The 16,778-nt window shown below is 39.2% G+C and overlaps 1 protein-coding gene across 1 annotated transcript; it reads left to right on the top strand.

Moving 5' to 3' along the window:
• The first annotated feature begins 4,181 nt into the window (after positions 1 to 4,181).
• Positions 4,182 to 15,583, top strand: LOC131225869 (cysteine-rich receptor-like protein kinase 10). The gene is made up of 7 exons (XM_058221502.1): positions 4,182 to 4,950; positions 6,547 to 6,681; positions 13,071 to 13,357; positions 13,461 to 13,671; positions 14,216 to 14,453; positions 14,751 to 14,901; positions 15,224 to 15,583. The coding sequence occupies exons 1-7, from the start codon at positions 4,182 to 4,184 to the stop codon at positions 15,530 to 15,532; spliced, it is 2,100 nt and encodes a 699-aa protein (XP_058077485.1). The 3' UTR covers positions 15,533 to 15,583.
• Positions 15,584 to 16,778: the final 1,195 nt, after the last annotated feature.

The raw sequence follows: 16,778 nt of genomic DNA, 5'->3' as shown, positions 1-16,778 counted from the left end.
AATTTTCATGTTTCCACTGATTATAGTCATACGGATCATAGGTGGAAGAATCTGATGGTTGGTAATACATATTATCACTCATAATATAATCGCGCATTATTTTCTTTTTATCGGATGGGTGATAATAATTCTCACTCCCATAGTTATGATAACCTCAACACTCACGTACTATTTTGTTAATCTGTGGGGTGTAATTGTTCTCTTGCATATGATCACATCAGGACTTCTTAACCTGTGGATCTTTATATTCCGATCGGTTCTTGATGATAGTTTCAAAAAATCTTTAATGCATAGGTTGTTTTCTATCATAATCATCATCCCAATATATGTTATTCTTCTCAACATACTGACGTTCCCACTCATGCATATACATGGTGAAACCCGAACTCTGAATCTAATACTAAGAAAAACAAAAGAAAAGATCCTACAGCAATATGGAAATTAAGAGGAGGAGAAGTTAGAAAGAATGTACCAAATGAGAAGTTCCTATGTTAAGATCCTACAAAAGAAAATAAAAAAAGATTAGTTTCTAAAAATAAAATAAAGGAAAGATGAGTTAATTTCTAAAATTAGAAAGAATTTCTAAAAAGGAAAATAACTAACATAGTTTCTAAAAACAAAAGAGGAAAGTTTCTAAAAATAAACTAGTTCCTAAAAATAGAAAAATACTAGAAAATAGAAAATTTCTAAAATTAAAAGAAAACCTAGAATAAGAAAATTTCTAAAACTCAAACCATAATTCTAAAAATAGAAAAAGTAGAGGAATTAGAAAGGGATTACCAATTTAGAAGTTATTTCAGGATCCTACAAAATAGCAAAACAGGTTAGTTCCTAAAAATCAAATAAAATAAAAACCTTTAACCCAAAGTTAGTAAAATCCTAATCTTAACCTAATTCTAAAACTAATTAATTTAAGAAAACGTAACCGTCAATCCCTGGCAACGGCGCCAAAAACTTGTTCACTCCCTAAGTATAGGGTTGTGATGTAGTAATAAACTCAGTGAGACCGAGGTCGAATCCCATGGGACTGATACCTGTACGTTATCTGAAACTAAGTAGAACTAAAACTAGAATGAGATGAAATCTAAATCAGGTAAAAGGAAGGGAATAATAGTGAGTAGGTTGATTAAAAACTAATAAAAATAAAGGGGGAACTAGGGTGCCAAGGATCCACTTGTAGCAATTGGGAAGCTACCTTGCATAATTCAAGGACACAACTGGAATCAGAGTCCTATCTTATCCAGTTGGTAAGAAGAGATTTGTCAGATCTCTGAACTTCTCATGGATCTAATCATCAACAGATAAGATTGGTGAATATTTGGAAGTGATCCCGTCACCTAACCATGCCTAGGAGACGATGGCAAACAACAACAATTTACCAATCTCACAACTAACCATAAGAGAATTGTGAAGGTTAGGAAGGATTCCGTCACCCTACCATGCCCATGGGATGATGATGAACAACAAATCTTACTAATTTCACAATCTCAATTCAAGAAAAGAAGACATATTAAGTTATCGCAGATCTATTGTAATTTGAGTCACAACAAACCATTAAAAACTAAGAATATACTTTCATAAATAACTAGAATCCATAAGAGTTGAACAAAACATGAATTAAAACAAAGCAACCATCCTAATCATGCTACAAGCTTCACCTCTTAGCCCTAGCTAAGAGGTTTAGCCACACATAAACATGATGAAGCTAAAATCCCTTAGAAAGAAAGCATGAAGGAAAAGAAAGGAACTAAAGAAGAAAAAGGAAGAAGAAACTATTTGAAGATGCCTTCCACCATCTCTCTCTCTTCCACGTCCAAGCCAACCTCCCTGGATCCGATTCCCTAAGGATATGTATAAAGTTTTGAGCTGAACGGATGGTGGAAACCTTGTGATCTTGCATTCTGGACTAATTTCAGGCCACTTGAGCTTCAATTTCTCGACTTTCTCGTATTTTCGGCATGTATATCCATTGATCTTACTCTCCTGGGGTCTGTCCCTTACCTTGGCATCATCGGAGCGTTAATTCCATGCTTTTAGTACCATTTTTCAGTGCAGGCTCCTAAAGTCACCTTGCAGCACAAACACGATTAAATCAGACCGTTAGACAGTACAATGTTTGTAAATCCGGGCAATAATCGGGGTCTAATATGAAATATTTGACCCTCAACATTAGTTGAAGCAGTGAAGAATACATCATATCCATTTCTTGATTGGCAGAAAGAATTTTCTGTTTACTATGTCATTTAGGCTTCTTTCCCCGATCAGACGGCGCGACGAGCAACTGGAAGTGTCACTGTTCGTGTATCTCACCGTCCCTCAACAATGGACAGTGGCAACTGTGTAGCTGCTCTCATAGATCGAACCCAAATCGCCACTAGGAATGTGCGGGAAGCTGCCAACGCCGAGAGGGTGATCGTGGCTGATGTTGGAGACGATCGATGCATGACTCTGCTGTTTCGTTTGTTGCTTGGATTGTTGATTTTTTATGCCGGTATAAGGTTTTTCTTTCGGATTTAGTTACAGTGAATGGCTGAGGTGAATTCTGCAGCTATAGTTTTTAGTTGTTTTTTTGTAAACATCATGACTGGGTCCTCTGACTGTATCATGGACTGTATTCCAGATAAGTTCAATTCGGGTTGGATAAACCAATCAGAAATTAACAAATGAAGTTTTTGAACTATTTTGGTAAAAACAAAAAAAATTGAACTGGGTCCTCTAGAAGAAGCTATCGTTTGTTTTGTTTTAAAGTCGCAAGTAACTTTATCATATTATTTTGTCTCATTGTCTCCCTCTGGGATATAGTACGACGCAAAGGTAGGCCACATCATAGTCGATCAGCTATTTCAAAACCAATATTGGGTGGTTTGGATGAGCTCCGACCTCATCATGGGGTCTACGGTTGGGCAATCAGCTATCCTTTTCCTATAGTTAACCATTTACTCCCTTTTCGGACAGACATTTCTCCCAGCATGTTCCTGCGCTTGTCACTCAGACTGGCATGCGATCATTTTCTAACTGTTGATCAGAGGTCATGGTCGATGTTGCTGATAATGCCCCGATAGATGCCCTCTATACCGTGGTTAACGTCATTTCTTTGAATGGATGGATAGAATTCTTCAATGGACGGATCAGATGAATCACATCAACTGACGGTGGCCACCACCGTCATATGAAGTGGACGAGAATTGGAAAGGAAAGAAAGAAATTAAACCGTACCACTACCACCTATGAAATAAACGAGAATTAAAAAGTGACGGTGGACGGATTAGATCATGTTGGACGAATCACCTCATGTTGGACGGATCAGATCATGACGGACGGATCAGCTCACTTTGGACGGATCAGATGAAGCATATCAACTGATGGTGGACGCCACCACCTATGAAAGAAATGAGAATTAAAAAGTATATATCAACAATCCGCACAAAGCAGCTATTGAATGTTGACCGTTTGTACAATACGCACGCCTAGTACTTCGTATCCAAACATTGATCTATACAAGATATTGTATACTTGCCTGCACAATACCTCCTATCCAAACATTGAATAATGGCATGGTGATAAGGATGTATTCTGAGGCTTGTCTTGTGTATACATGAACAGTACCCAAATACAATACAATACAATACTATACACGAATCCAAGCAAGCCCGTAGAGATCAAGTAAAGCAGAAATTAGTTAAGCTCGAATACTGTCACACCACTGAACGTACAAGTGGCAGACATTTTCACCAAAGCACCGCCTACTAACACATTCAGGAGACTTAGATCAGTGCTTAGAATGAAGCTGGTTTTGGGTTGAAGGGAAGCGTTGGACACGGTGATGGATTTGTACAAATCCAACACCGTGCTAGCTGTGCATAACGTGTAATATCTTGCTATGCTGTTAGATTTTTTCTAAGTTTAGATTATAATAGCTGTGTTAAGATTTCATTAAGATTTTTTCTGTTTTCAACTGCCCTCAGGAACCATCTAGATAGGGGCATTTTCGATCATTTCATATGAGGAGAAATCCTATAAAAGACAGCAGTGTAAAACGTTTTTACTCATTCCCACTACAGCAATACAAAGAAGTTTTCTTTATTTCTTTCATTTTCCTGTTTCATGGTGACTGCAGCCATACGTTAGAAGAGGTGTTTTTTTTTTTCTTTTTTTGTAAAACCCAACAAGAAGCCCAACGGATGTTGATCCCAATCCTCCTATCAAGACCCTTTGAATTTCTCCTCCTTTCGACCCTTCTACACTTCATCTTCCATCTCCCTACTTGCACTGCATATCCTATCAAAAGATTCTGTGCAAACACAGCAAATTACACTGCTGATAGCACATTTCGGACTAACCTCAATCTCCTCCTCTCTTCTCTCTCCTCCAATGCTTCACTCACCGGCTTCGCCAATTGCATGATTGGCGAAAACCCAAACCGAATTTTTGGCCTTGCACAATGTAGAGGCGACATTAAATCCAACAAATGCCTTGATTGCCTTAACACCGCACACCAAGAAATCATCTCATTGTGCTCCGATAGGACTGCAATCATATGGTATGATGAGTGTCTCTTGCGCTACTCCAACAAAGGAATCTCGTCGTTGTCTGATAATAAACCACTGTATCACGAGTCGAATCCGCAAAATGTATTCCACCCAGATCGGTTTAATCTGATTTTGGGGCAGATGATGCATGGTCTTGCTTCGAAGGCGGCTTTAGACCAATCCATACGGATGTATGCTACCAATGAAACGAACTTCATTAACTTCGAAAAGATATATGGGCTTGTGCAATGCACAAACGATTTGTCAAGGAGAGATTGCTATGTGTGCTTACAAGGTGCAATCTCCCATATTCGGGAATGCTGTGATGGAAAACAAGGTGGGAGAGTTCTTGGACCAAGTTGCAATTTGAGGTTTGAGATGTACAAGTTCTACGACAACTTAACTAACATAACTACCATGGGTAAGTTTTCGATTCTTCTCCCCTTAATTTTTCTTAGTCGTTCTGGTTAATCACAGCCGCTCATTTAATTTTTTGTGTTTCTTATATTGGAGTAATTATACGTTCCTCGTCCCCTCAGATTCAGGCTTGTACAAATGGGACCCATTTTTAAGGCCCTGTTTGTTTTACGAAATTAAAGATTTTTTTTTTTCAAGTCTGTGTTCTGGACTACCATAATGACGAACCATCACAGGCCTCATCTGCCTCTCTCCGAAATTTTGTTGGAAATTACCCAATCCTTACCCTGACGTCTGATGGTGGAAAACGCGGTATCTAGACTGTCATTTTCTCCCTCAAACCAAACGAGATGCTGGTAGGAATCATCACGGTTTTCTCTTTTTTCTTTTTCTTCTTTTTTTTTTTTTTTCCCTTCACGGTTATCCTTGTAATCCAGGCAGGAAAGCGCAAAACAAACATGGCCTTAGTGATTAAGACCATTGGTCCTTTTGTCCCCAGAGTAGATGGGCTAGAGCCGAAAAATCACCTCCATAATCTGGTCTGATCCTTTCAATTTATGCTATATATGTAAATAGACGTTTTAGAATAGAAGCACAGGGAAAGGTCAAAGATTGGTTGCTGCGATCTTCCAATTTAGGAAATTTTTTAAATAGTCTGTGAAAGAGTGCTTGTAGTAAGTGAAAACCAAAAAAAAAAAGAAAAGAAAAGAGTGATTGTAGTAAATGCATACAATATACAATATACTACATACTTGAAGACTAAATTGCAAAATATTGGATTAAATTGTGCATATCAGTTATGGAGACGGATGGAAAATAGGATTTTTCATATATGTGTGTGTGTGTGTGTGTGTGTGTGTGTGTGTGGGAAAAGGTTCTATGCGGTGGTGCTCATGGGAACTTCCCCTGAGGTCGAGCTGTGTGGGCCCACCGTGATGCATGTCGAGCATCTACCCCAACAGTCAGATGCACCATTCCATGGTAGGCCTAGGGCTTAAAAATCAAGTCAATCCGTACTTGTGTGGGCCACACCACATACAAAAGTCGAGAGGGGTTATTCTCCATTAAAACATTCATAATCATTTGTTTGGCCCACTGAGAACTGCTTCACAAATCCAGACCATCCATTATATGTGTCCCACTTGGATGAGGGGTCAGACCAAGTTTCAGATGCATCCAAATTTCATGTGGATCCCACCAAGTGCTTTTATATCTTTTAGCCATGTCTTCACATGATTTTAGATGGTATGGCTCATCTGAGTTCTCTATATGGCTGATTTTCGGGATATCCAATAATTTCAAGGGGACCCATCAAATGCATGGTGTTGATGTTCGACATACATCATGGTGGGGCCCACACAGCTCAACCTCATGGAAAGTTCCCATGAGCTCGACCGTATAGAACCTTTTCCATATATATATATATAGGTGACGGTACCAAGGGTGTATCCGTAGTATTATTATTTTTTTAGGTTGTGTCCATAGTAAGTTTGTTTCAATTTGTTTCTATTTTAATCTCTTATTGATATATATGTTAGTTCTAATGAAAAACTTTGCGAAAAACTTTGCCATGGATGAAGAGTATTTCTTGTTTGTGCAGGAAGCAAGCGAAACTCATCTCGTACTGTGGTTAATGTTGTCGTGCCAATCGTTGTTCTTATTGTTATTGTTGTGGTGCTTCTCCTTGCCATCAGTGCTTGTTTGCTAATGAAGAAGAGAAAGAACTCATTGGCTGGTAATATCCTCAAGGCTGACTATTGGCTACGCTGAGGCTGACACTGATGAAATTTCAAATTTTTTAAATCATAGTTCAAAACCCCGAAAATTTGTCTCAACTTGATATTCAACCGGGTTAAGTTGACTTGAAAACTCAACCTGACTTGATTTGATATTTTATTATTATAAATTAATAATAATAGTAATGTTAATAGATATCAACAAAAGAAGAAGAAGAACAGGAGATCCGTATAAATAACATAAAACATAACTAAACAACAGCAAAATTAACAAAACTTAGTTAAGGACCTCCTTTGTGTCAGTGAGACTGCGGGTCTTCACTCTTGTAACATTATATATATATATATATATATATATATATATATATATATATATATATATATATATATATATATATATATATATATATATATATATAATCCCACAATGTAGGCAGGTGACTCAGTTCGAATCACAGGGATTCGTGTTGAGTCAACCGAACCTTCGAGTCAACTCAGTGAGTCTTTCCGAGTCAAGCCCAATACCGAGTTTCCAAGAGATCCGGCCAAGTTTTGAGTTGACTCAGTAGGTTTTAATTAAATAGGACCAGGGTGTGATGAGTTAAAATTCCGGCCTAGCCCAAATATTGTGGCCCTAATTTTTGGCCATCATTCTTGCATTTAACAACTTGGCCCACCTAAATCCATCAGTGATTTTGTTGGGCCACACGATTGAAAATAGTGTACAGAAAACACTCGTGTGCCAAACTGTTTCCCTTGACGTGGGCCCACTCGAATAAGAAATGGAGGGGATCGGATTGCCTGTGACCTACCCAGGGCTGTGTCGGGCCCATAGAGATGTCCATCACAAATACACTTTATCCAGCTGTTTTGAAAGACCACGGCAGGACAGGACTTTAAAAATCAGGCAGACCAAAAACTCAAGTGCGCCATACCACACGAAATAGGATGCCGATTGGCTGGTGTACCACACACCAGATATGTAGCTGCTGTAGGTACGTGTCGTGCGAGGATGAGCACTGACGCTCCTCGAGCTCTGAGTTGTACGAACGGTTCAAAAGAAATCAAAGTTACATGGGCCTCACAGTGATGCATGTATTCATTTTATCTACACCGTGCATCTATTTTTAGAGATTATTTTACGGCATTATCAAAAAAATGAATCATATCCAAAGATCACATGGACCACACCACAAATAGCAGCGGAGATCATGATTTTCACCGTTAAACAATTCGTAGGGCCCACTACCATAACATTTATTTTCCATCCCATCTGTTGATAAGTTCACAAAGACCTAAACAAATTTCATATTGATCCAAGACTTCTGTGGCTCCAAAAAAGTTTCAATGGAAGACGTTCAATCCCCCATTGCTTTTTGCAGTGTGGTCCAATTGATAGTTAGATCTTTCTTATTTTTCTTCTCAGTCTTTGGGACAATTTTTTGCTGGTTTAGATATAACACATACCTCATGATTAGACCCACAAAATTTATTGACCTCAATACAACAACTATATAACTGGTGTGAAGTACACCAGCCAATCCGCTTCCCACGAAATAGTGGGGACATCACACCCAGTAGTGTCCTGTGTAGTAAATGGAAGCGGATTGGCTGGTGTACCACACACCGGCTATATAGCTAGTGTATTGACATCAGCAAGTTTTGTGAGTCCCATCTTGAGGTATGTGTTATATCCAAACCGTTCATCCATTTGGGGAGCTTGTCCTAAGGATTGAGCTTAAAAATAAGATAGATCTAAAGTTAAAGTCAACCACACTGTAAAAAGCAACGGGGGATTGAACGTCTACCATTGAAATCCTTTTGGAGTCACAAAAGTTTCGGATCAATATGAAATTTTTTTTTCCTATCCATCCAGGTATTTGTGACCCTATGAACAGATTAGATGGAAAATAAACGTTATGGTGGGCCCTGTGAATTTTTTAACGGTGAAAATCATTATCCCCACTACTATTTTTGGTGTGGTCCATTTGATTTTTGGATATGATTCATTTTTTGAATAGTGCTCTAAAATGATCTCGAAAATCTAATAAAAGGTGTGGATATACTACATACATCATTGTAGGGCCCATGTAACTTTCATCTCCTTTGAACTGTTCGTACAACTCGGAGCACGAGGAGCGTCGGCGCCTGTCTTCGCATGACACGTATCTACATCGCACAACACGTATCTACAGCAGCTATATAGTTGGTGTGTGGTACACCAGCCAATCCGCTTTCGGTGTAAATAGGCAATTTCCGGTCTGGTGCATTGACCGGTGCGGGTGGACCCTTTATTATTATTATTATTATTATTTTTTACACACGAACACATACCCCCACACACTCACGCCGTGGTGGGATTTCACCACCTATGGATAGGGGTGAACACGAACCGAGTTAGCTCGGTTAGCTCGCTCGACTTGGTTCGAAGCTGAGTTCAAGCCGAATCAAGCTGATTTTTTTAGCTCGAAAATGAGTTCGAGCCAAATTCGAGCAGACCTTAGCTCGACTCGACTTGGATCGAATCCATCTCGAATCGAACTCGGATCGAACCAGTTTGGTGACTCGGTTACTTTGTCATTGATGTTGCTCACCAACTGTTTGATAAAATGACTCAACAAAATGTGGCTGGTGGCAAGGAAGGTTTGGTCAGTGGCAAGCAAGGTATACATTAAACAAATACCTTTTTTGTCCCTTTTTTTTTAAAAAAAAAATTAATTTTAATTTATTTATTTTTATGTTATTTAGAAGGTGTTTGATAAAACACCCGTAAAACCATTGCCTCTGTTTGTAAAATAGTGGAATTTTGAAGTTGCAGTTCAGGTGTTTGTGGAAATGCCTCAATAGAAAATTTGACTCAATCTTAGCTCCAACTCAGTCCGAGCTGGCCTGTCAGGCTCAAGGATCGAGCCGAGTCGAGTTCAAGCTGAGGTCAACCAGTGTTCGAACCGAGTCGAGCTAAGGCCAGCTCGACTTGGTTTGACTCGATGTATACCCTTACCTATGGATGCTTGAACCCTTGAACAGGTGTCGAAACTCCTAAGAGTCTACCTCCCGAGCAAGAGGAAGGATCCGGTGCAGGTGGACCCTACTTTGATGTGCACGTGAACTTCATTCCATCCATCAAATGCATCATCCCATGTTAGGGTCAGAGATAAAATTTCACTCTTATCCATAATTCAGGTGGGCCACACCAAGGAAACTGTTTTGAGGGTAAGTGTCCCCTGCACACTTTTTTCAATCGTGTGGTCTACCAGAATCAAGGATGGTACTGGTGTTTCACCATTAGGCCTAAAATTAGGACACTCACCTGTTGGATGGATTGGATCTTAAAAATATGTAATGGGGCCTACCTCAACTTGACAACCAAAGCTTTTCCTGTAATTAGGGCTTTACATCGAGTCGAGCTGGGCCAAGCTCAGCTTGACTAGTCCGTGCTATACTCGAGTTCAAGCTCGCCCTCAAACTCAACATCGAAGCTTAGCTCGTTTGCCAAAGTTTTCGAGTCAATCTCGAGTCGAGCTTACCTCGAGTCGAGTCGAGCTTGTTCATATGCCAACCCAGCGCCCAGCCTGACTCAAACCCACACCCAACTCAACCCGATGCCCAACCCGACCTAACCTAGCCCCCACCCCAACCCAACTCAATCCAGCGTAGTCACGTAAGGTTTTTTAGTAAAAAAATTTTAAGTTTTAACTTCTTTTTTTTTTTTTTTAAAGTTAAACATATTATATATATTTAATATTAATATAATATAATATATATATATATATATATATATAATATTAAAATATATTACTCAAGTTGAGTTGAGATCGAGCTTGAGCTTCGAGTCGAGTCGAGTTCGAGTTCGAGTTGAGTGAAATGCAACATGGTCGAACTCGGCTTAAACTCAACTCGAGCTTTAAAAAACAAGCTTGACTTGCCTCGAGTCGGCCTTTCAAGCCGAGTCAATCCGAGCTTACTCAAGCCGAGTCGAGCAAGCTTTTCGAGCTAGCTTGACTCGCGTGCAGCCCTACCTGTAATTCATGTAATCAATGCCTTGGGCAGATTGTGCATGAGCGGTCACTGAATAGACATTGTGGGGCCTACTATGATGTATGGTTATTTATCCATTCCATCCAACCGTTTCTCCAACTCCTTTTCGGGCATGGGCCAACAAATTGAAGCATGTCCAAAACTTAAGTGAACCTATAATAGAAAAGAGTGGAGATAATGACATCCACCGTTGAAACCATCATCGGACTCATAGTGAAGTTTATTTATCATCCAAACTGTTCATATGGTCACAAAGTCCTGGATGAAGAGAAAACACAATTTTCACCTTGATCCAATACTTCTACGGTCCGCAGGAAGTCTTCCAAAGTCTTCCACGGTAGGCATTCAATTCCCACTTTTTTCCGTGGTGTGGTTCGTTTGAGCTTAGGATATACTTCAATTTTATTCATATGCCCTAAAATGATCTAGAGAAATGGATGGACAGCATGGATAAAACACATAAATTATGGTGGGCTCCACAGAGTCTTCACACCACAATTAAGTGCGTGGCTTCCTCACTCCATAACTTGCGTGAATGCAAAAGCTTCTGCATAAAAAGGTTGTCTAGTAGGGTTGGGCCCACCATCATATATTATCCAAATCCATTTGGATGGTTAGGATCAGAGGGTGACGTTTGATTTTGGGCCTGTAATCCATACACAACTTTTCCCATGATTTGGACGGTCTGGATTGGAGTTCATGTCTACCATGTGTGCCAAACGTGGTATTACCACAATTTAGCAGAAAGTGTCAACAGACACTCCAAAACGATTGGCCTTGATTTCTTCAACCTTTGCCACCGTTGAAACCGTAAGTAAGAAGTCTAGTGATTTTGACGGTCGTGATTCACTGAGGGGTCATCATGTGATGGAAATTACCGTTAGATCAACCCTCACGTTGCTGATCTTGGCCATTCATCATAGGTAAACTCTAAACAAGCTAAAACGCTGGTTCGCCAATCAGCACGTTGCTGATCTTGGCCATTCATCATAGGTAAACTCTAAACAAGCTAAAACGCTGGTTCGCCAATCAGCGGATGAAACTTGTTTGACAAAAATGGACGGTTAGGAAAGAAATTAAGTCCAACCGTCCAAATCCAAGGTACATGTGAGACCTACTTGATGAATGTACTGCCTTGATTTTGGTAGGTGGCATGTTCACAGAGCCCACTACCTAATGAATCGCCCAGATCTCTTACACGTTTGCCATTTCACTTGCGAACTAGGCATCGTAAAGGAGGGCGTTGGACCAGATGCGTCCAGCGCCAATGAAAAAGGGATGCTGGGGCACAAGAAGTTCCTGCATTGGAAGCTGTGTGGGGCCCACAGAGATTCTTACGACAAACCCACCATCCATCAAATTTACAAGATCACAATAAGACAGGAATCTAAAAATCAGACGGATCCAAAACTCAAGTGGGCCACACAACATCATACATCCAAACCTCACCCTAAGATCCTAACCATCCAAATGATTGACCCAAGTTTAAGCTTAAGGCCAAAACTTATGTTCATCCATGGTTGAGGTTGATCACATGATTGAAAACAATGAATAAGTGACGCCCTCCAAATTATTTCCCTTGGTATGGCCCATCTACGTAGAAGATAGGGCTGATATTTGATACCTAAGCCTAATACAGAGTGACACACATGAAGGTCGGGGTGGATACCACATAAGTATTATGGTGGGCCAACTTGAGATGTGCACTACTTCGTACCACAATTAAGGTCTCCATCTGTCTAGTTCGCGAGAGATCACCGCACGCTCCCTCTCTCCCTGTACACATTCTGATCGTAGCGATGGAATAATGGTTGTTAAGCCATATGCATGTAAGATTTCCTATTTGCACCGTGAAAGTGTCAAAGTGGCACGTGTATGATCTTATCCATCCATTCATATAGGCCCTGACCATGAAGGCTCTTAATTGATGAGTACCTAAACTATGGCCAACTTGAAACTAATGTCCAAAGAGTTAACAAGTAATTGAACGCAATCGTTCTGGGTATCAGTCCTGATGGGTACTTGAACACAACCGGATTTGCATCCTAAAAAAGATACTCATGACTGAAAGGACCCAAACCCAGCAAGATCCGAACCCAGTCAGTCCAGATTTTGGATCTCAAGGACCCAACCAACCCAACACATCAAGAACCCTACAAATGATGAGCATTTTAGATCACTAATTGGACCACCGTTTTTATTTATTTATTTATTTATAATAGCTTTCAATTGTCATTCCTTAAGAGTCGATAATTAAAGGGAGCTCCACAAGATGGACAGTCTAGATTGCAGATTAGATCTTTTTATTCTATTAAGCGAGACCATGATTGGATGGTTCGATTACTTCTAGAAATACCAGTACGAAGAGAAACGTTTCATAGTTCTTGTAAAAGAAAATTGATTAATATTTTCAAATGCAACCGTGCATTACATGATGGTTCACTACTCATTCCAGTGAAGAAGATAAAGGGAAATAGCCAAGGAGCTTTATTGAGTGATTTGGGCTCCCCAAGTGGAACAACTGATGTAGACAATTATGAATTGCCTTGGATCGATTTGTCATCCATACAATTAGCCACTGATAACTTTTCAGAGGCCAAAAAGCTTGGAGAAGGTGGATTTGGCCCTGTTTACAAGGTAATAACATTTTTTAACCAAACTTGGAAGGTGTATATCCCCTAAACAGCAGACCAATATCTAAGTTTTCTAATGAAGCCATTTTCTATATAAATAATACTAGGGCTTGTTACTGGATGGGAAGGAAATAGCGGTGAAAAGGCTTTCAAGAAGTTCAGGACAAGGTCTAGCGGAGTTCAAGAATGAAGTTGTATTAATTGCAAAACTTCAACATAGGAATCTCGTGAGACTCTTGTATTGCTGCATCGAAGGAGAAGAGAAACTGCTCATCTATGAATACATGCCCAACACCAGCCTTGATGTCTTTCTCTTTGGTTTAGTTTCCTCTCTCTCTCTCTCTCTCTCTCTCTCTCTCTCTCTCTCTCTCTCTCCTCTTGCTTGATAAATATATTATTTCTTTTTAAGTTTGGCAATAGCAATGGTATAAAGTTATACCATTTTTATTACCAAATGTACAAAGAAAGGGTGGGGTGCAACTAGTGGCCACCAAATCATACATATGCAAGTTTACATTGATATGGCCAACACCATGAAAGTGCTTGTGCATGGAGGAAATGAAACACGATGAATAGGATGCATTAATTTGTAGGTACGTATATATTATCACAAGGGAAGAGGATCAGCACTTGCGGTTTCTTCTGTGTGTCAAGGAAAGCTTTCCTTCGACATGAAATTTTATATGGCTTCTTAGGTTGCTTTCATGTATTTATAAACTTATAAGATTTTGTCACTGAGTTTTTACGATCACGGAGAAATTTCTTTAGGTTAATCTTTGTAGGACACTTAAAATGAAAGCAATGCACCAAAGAGGCCTTAAGCATGTGCAAATACGTTCTGATTTTGTCTTCTTACCACCAGATCGGAACAAGTGTGCTCAACTCGACTGGGGAAAACGGCTTCACATCATTGGTGGAATTGCACGGGGCCTTCTCTATCTTCACGAGGATTCTCGTCTCAGAATCATACACAGAGACTTAAAAGCTAGCAATGTTCTGTTAGATCATGAAATGAATCCCAAAATTTCAGATTTTGGCATGGCCAGGATCTTTGGAGGAAACCAAAGCGAAGAAAGTACTAAAAGAATCGTCGGAACTTAGTAAGTCTAAAACATTTTCTTTTCTTTTCTTTCTTGTTACAGGTAAGCAGAAATTCTGTGTCTTTTTAAGCATTTGTTGCTTGATCGTTAGAATGAAGTCATGTGCAATATTTTTCTAGCAGCATTTTATAGGGTACATAGATCTGAATTGAATCCAGTCGCATGCATGGATCATTAATAGTGGCATGCATCTCTCTCTCTCTCTCTCTCTCTCTCTCTCTCTCTCTCTCTCTCTCTCTCTCTCTCTCAGTGTGTTAGCACTTCTAACACATGCTACGCTACTTCAATGGTATGCAGTGGATATATGGCACCTGAGTATGCAATGGCAGGATTATTTTCAGCAAAGTCTGATGTGTATAGCTTTGGCGTTCTACTGCTAGAGATTGTAAGTGGGAAAAGGAACACCAGTGCAGATTTTCCTGGAAATGCCCAGACCATCCTTACATATGTGAGTTTCCCTTTTCTTATATTCTAATCAAAGGTGGCAATGGGCCAAGTTAGAATGTGGGTGGTCCAGGCCATAGAAGGCCCATTTAGTAATAGTACATCAAAGCAAGCCCATGCTCTCAGGCCCAACTCACTCGCTTATAAGGTTGCCAGGACACCGTGCTAAAGGTTTCCAAACCTGGGGACATGCACAAGATGCTTGTTAGTCGGTCCTTAATTCAGGCTGGGCCCGTTGCCAGTCCAAAATTCTCTAATCTCTTCCGATAAAGGGATTTTAGCATTAAATCATTTTAATTAGGATTCCATGAAATGTAAAATTGCAGGCATGGAAACTGTGGTGTGAAGGAAAATGCTTGGAATTAATGGATCCATTGATCATAGAAACATGTCCTGCCAGCGAAGCTCTCAGATGCATTCATATCGGGCTATTGTGCGTTCAAGAAGATGCGGCGGATAGGCCCACCATATCATCTGTAGTTCTCATGCTTGGAAGTGACTCGATGGCACTTTCCCAACCCACGCAGCCAGGATTTTTCATAAGGAAAGTCGTTGCTAATCCAAACGAACCATCAGTGGGTGCCACACCAGGTTCTGTCAACCAAGTAACCATCTCTAACATTGAACCCAGGTGACCATACTGATGGGATCAAACCACATGCTCTAGCTGGCTTGAAGAAGTTGAAGATTGTAATGCTTCTGTCAATGGTTCAATACAAATTATGGAACAAAATAGTAAGAAAAACACTGAAACACACGTTGTTTCTTCCTACAATTATTGTCAAGGTTGTTGTCTTCTCATACAGTAAATAAGAGTGTTTTAGAGATGCTTAGTAATTGAAGCAAAATGAAATTCTATAGGCTTAAAAATTAGTGGTGACCAAATATAGTTTTTGGCGTCAATCAATATTGTAGCATTTGAAGTTTGACCCGAAATATAGGCAATCGAGAAGATAAAAGGAAGAAAAACATATTCCACTTTTCTGCTTTGCAGGAAATCCTATGTCAACCATCGAACTTAGGCGGCCATTCAAGCACTGGCGATCAAAATGTGACAGTAACTTAAAATCTGACCCACAATTAAAATTCGTCAAACAAAAACTCATGGAAATCAAATGATTTGGGATCCCCAAAATCAACAGTCCCAACTTAACCGATTCCTAGCTATAAATAATGCAAATCATAAAACTAGAATGTACTTCAAAATTTCTTGCAATGTAGTTCTAAAAGTTAAATTTACTACAACAAGAATCATATAGATATTGATTGCCGGATATAGAAATTATGATGAAAAATAAATTGTGAATAATCAAGCCATTGATTTAAATGACGATGGAACTAATAAACAAGCAAAACTCAACAAAATTCAAGTATAACACAGTTTTCTTTGTTTCTCGCTAGATTGACACTGACGACAATATATAACACATTAGAGAATATCATGTCAACTAAGAATTCCAAAAAGTTCTGTGACCATAGAGGTCTGAACATAGTTAGCAAATATGCATATTATACATGTATTCATCTTTTTTTAATTTTTGAAAAAACCATTATTTTAGTATATATTTCAAAATGTTGTGGTTTAATTTGTGTATTTATGATGCCAAATGTATAAAATACATGTAATATGATTTTTAAACTTATTTAGGTGTAATAAAATGGAGTTAGAAAAATACTTACCATTAACGTATATGACTTGCCATATATATTTTTCCCTTCTCAAGTATGTGTGTCCCAAACTTTTCAAATAAAAATATTTTGTATGCAAACATATTCATCTTTGACCTTTTAACACTTTTTTTTTTTCTAAAATTTTAACCATATTATTCAGTGTCTACAGGGAACGATATATGCTTGAAGTTTGGCCGTGTGGCCAATTAA

This window comes from Magnolia sinica, chromosome 1 (assembly GCF_029962835.1).
Source record: "Magnolia sinica isolate HGM2019 chromosome 1, MsV1, whole genome shotgun sequence".
Lineage (NCBI taxonomy): Eukaryota > Viridiplantae > Streptophyta > Magnoliopsida > Magnoliales > Magnoliaceae > Magnolia > Magnolia sinica.
The sequence above is the reverse complement of the archived record's forward strand: the minus strand, read 5'-3'. Positions and strand labels throughout refer to the sequence as shown.

Coding starts and splice junctions, on each gene's coding strand:
- LOC131225869 (XM_058221502.1), top strand. CDS start 4,182: ATGTTGATCCCAATCCTCCTATCAAGACCCTTTGAATTTCTCCTCCTT. Junction 6,682..13,070: donor GAGAAAGAACTCATTGGCTG/GTAATATCCTCA, acceptor GATTACTTCTAG/AAATACCAGTACGAAGAGAA. Junction 14,454..14,750: donor AAAAGAATCGTCGGAACTTA/GTAAGTCTAAAA, acceptor AATGGTATGCAG/TGGATATATGGCACCTGAGT.